This window comes from Plectropomus leopardus, unplaced genomic scaffold (assembly GCF_008729295.1).
Source record: "Plectropomus leopardus isolate mb unplaced genomic scaffold, YSFRI_Pleo_2.0 unplaced_scaffold10430, whole genome shotgun sequence".
Taxonomy (NCBI): Eukaryota; Metazoa; Chordata; class Actinopteri; order Perciformes; family Serranidae; genus Plectropomus; species Plectropomus leopardus.
This window is the reverse complement of record NW_024610986.1, coordinates 1-3,583: the sequence shown is the minus strand read 5'-3', so window position 1 is coordinate 3,583 and position 3,583 is coordinate 1. Positions and strand designations below refer to the sequence as shown.

Sequence of the window (3,583 nt, the reverse complement as noted above, 5' to 3'; positions counted from 1 at the left end):
TACATCTTCAAACCCATCCTTGGTCCAAAAAGATAATATATATATCAAACAAAGTTTTAGGATAACGTGAAGAAATTAGGCACTTTAATGGACCAAGACACCCTTAAGTCAACAATATCATCTAAATTTGCTGCATCTTTACTAGCTTTACTACTTGTAACATAGTATTTTTACATTTTGCCGTAAGTATAACCTCTACCAACACTGTCAAGTGTGAAGGCAACTAGACAGCCTGGCAGTCATTTGACAGATATAATCATGCACTGTACATGCTGCATATTGTTTATTTTAATACTGAGTTGAATTATTGAAATGTTTAATCTTTTGAAGGTAAAATATAAGTCCTACTTCAATGCGAATGTAAACACACATCAAGCACGCAGCCTGCCTGTTGGATACAAATTCAAAAACTCTTAAACTTGATCCACATCCCTCTGGATAAACATAAAGTCAAATAAAATCACTCACAAACATCCAGATGTTGTTGCCAGCTAACGTTAGCAGCTTGTTTATGTAAGTTACATGAGGCTATGCACGTGTTATGTCATTACTTTATTATGACGATATTTAATTTTGTTAAATTACATAATATTTGCCAAAAAGAATCGTAAACGGTGCATACTAAGTTAAAACTTAAAAAATGGTGAAATACTTTAAAACAGACCTTATTTCGGAAGCTGTTGGTTGATGTTTATATCCTCATATGCTAGGTAGTAGCAAACGTACTTCCTCTGCTACGTCGACGCGTTGACGTAACGAGTAGTAGCCAATCGCAGCACAGCAGTAGTAGCCAATCACAGCATAGGAAGGCGGGTCAATTTGATGTTGTAGAAGAAGAAGAAGACAGGCGAAGTAGAGCCATTTTTCTCTGTTTTGCCGTGTTAAAACCAACATTTACGCTTGAAACAGTTAAAAAGAAAGATATGAAAAGAAGACAGCATGGCGACTAGACTGCTAAAGCGAGCTGGCGTTTCAAACGAAACGTGTGAACAACTTAAACGACACCACATAGAGAGTTGTAAGGACCTGTTGTCTCTGACTCCCATTGAAGTGATGCACGCCGCCGGGATGAGCTACCAGAAAGCCTCTGAGCTGCTGCAGACTGTGAGTAAAGCCATTGCACCGCCTGTCTCCACGGCTCTCGAGCTATGGACGCAACATTTGTGTTTCTCCACATCTTTGCCAGCTTTGGATAAAGTTTTGAGAGGAGGTTTACCTTATGGGACCATCACAGAGGTGACAGGGCCCTCTGGCTGTGGGAAGACTCAACTGTGCATGATGCTCAGTCTTTTTGCTACTTTGCCAAAAAGTGAGGGTGGCATGGACAGCGATGTGATCTACATCGACACAGAGTGTGCTTTTTCTGCTGAGAGGCTGGTGGAGATTGCACAGAGCCGGTTTCCAGACTACTTCAGCTGCAGGGAGAAGGTCCTGCAGATGGCCGGGCGGGTGCACCTCTTCAGAGAGCTCACCTGTCAAGATGTCCTCAACAGGCTGGAGAGACTAGAAGAGGACATTATCTCAAACAGAGCTGGTCTCATCATCCTGGACTCAGTGGCCTCGGTGGTGCGCAAAGAGTTTGACACAACATTACCAGGCAACTTGATGCACCGCAGCAACCTGTTGAGCCACGAGGCCTCCACCCTCAAATACTTAGCTCACCAGTTTAACATACCTGTGGTGCTCACCAACCAGATCACAACTCATGTGCGGAGTCAAGGGTCTGAAGGGGAATCTGGGTTTGTGACAGCGGCTCTGGGGAACACGTGGAGTCACAGTGTAAACACACGTCTCATAGTGCAGTATGTGGACTCACACAAGAGACAGATACTGATAGCCAAGTCTCCTGTTGCCCCGTTTGCTGTGCTGAACTACACTATTGAGAAGCAGGGGATCTGTATCGATGCAGATCAGGAGATCTTGTATAAAGGCACAGATCCCGGACTCCAGCCAATCAGGGTGCAGACTGAATTCAGCTGCAACCTAACCAGACCTGTAGACTAGATCAGGGAGACTGGGAGAGGCCAGATGCTGCAGTCCTGCACAAGTCACAAATTCAGGACATAGCCTGGTCCTTCGTCAGGCGGTCTAGAGGGTCTTTCCAAGGCAGTTTTTTTTAAATTAACAAGCTCTATTTTGATGTTTTTATGCACTCTGGCACCTTATCATAGGGGTCGACCAATAATGATTTTTCAGGGCCAATACAGATAATTAGTAGTTAATGAGACCAATAACTAATGTTTGGAACTGATATACATTTACAATAAAAATGAAAATATTTCTGTCAATTTTTAGAATTAGGAATATAGAAAAACTCCAATGCAAAACTTAAAACTGAAATGTTCAACATCATATATAGAAAAATCCCAGCAACTTTTAAAAAAAAATATGGAGTCAAGAGAAAATTTCAATAAAAATAGCTCCCTGAGGTTATACATGATAAAAGTTCCTCCCATGCTGACATTTTCTTTGTACATTTTGATTCATTGATTTTATTTGTGATAATTAAAATAAAATGCTGATACAGATAATCGGCAAAATGCCAAATATCTGCCCTAATAATCGGCCAGGCCACTAGTCTGTTGACCCCTACTTTATTTATTGTAAAAGTACAAAACATCCCAGTGTTTATCACTTTATTTTCATAGTGAATTGGGAAATAGTTGGGGGGCCACCCAGCATCCTTTTACAGGCCAGATTTGGCCCACGGGCTCTAAGTTGAGCATTATTTGATAAGTGACCAAACACTATGACTTGCCTTTATTTATTTATGTGCGTTACTTTATTAAACCAAAAACATAATTTTGTCTGACCTGTTGCGTCCTTACAACTGAAAGTATATGTCTTTATTCTGAAGGAATGCTTCTGCGAGGAAACTTCCTTCCTGTATGAATATCCAGGGATGATGTGTAGACACTGACCATTTGTCTAAATATTTTTTTGTCTTCTGTTTTAATAAAAAAATATGACTTAATATAATTCTTGTTAAATGTATTTACAACACCCAAATACATCCTGAATGTTTGATTGTCTGTGAATGAAAGAGCTTCTGTTTTGGACATGAAGCCTTCAAAATAAAAGCACAGATCTTTAAATCTGTAAATGATCAAATAATGCCACACACTGTTTCGCGGTGCATTTTGCACCAAATTACCCTCTTACCACACGACTGAAATTCATCCTAGATCTGTGATTTAACAGTTTAGAAGCTATCTCTGGGGAATCCATCCCTTTCTTCACTCTTTACACTTCACACTTTAAATTATGATGAAATTAATATATTTATTCTTTAAGCAGGTTATTGTTTGTTTCCCCATCAATGCTGCATGAGGAAAAAAGAAACAATAGAATAAAATGCTCCTTGTTGTCTCATTGACTAACAGCAGGTGGAGCCATTATTCCACCACAACTGTGTTCATCACAGCATGTGTGACCTTCTGAAAAACTTGAGCTATCATGTTACTCTGAGCTGCACTGGCCACTAGGATGCAAATTGTTATGGAGATTTTGGGAAGAGACATTGGAAGAATGAAATGACCCCTCATCAAGACAACTTATTTATTTTAAAATATTTTTAATACTT

At 39.9% G+C, this 3,583-nt stretch overlaps 1 protein-coding gene across 1 annotated transcript; it reads left to right on the top strand.

Annotated features, from left to right (window-relative positions):
- The first annotated feature begins 816 nt into the window (after positions 1-816).
- Positions 817-2,161, top strand: LOC121963211 (DNA repair protein RAD51 homolog 2-like). The gene has a single exon (XM_042513532.1). It carries the CDS (start codon positions 940-942, stop codon positions 2,002-2,004), a length of 1,065 nt encoding a protein of 354 aa, XP_042369466.1. The 5' UTR covers positions 817-939; the 3' UTR covers positions 2,005-2,161.
- Positions 2,162-3,583: the final 1,422 nt, after the last annotated feature.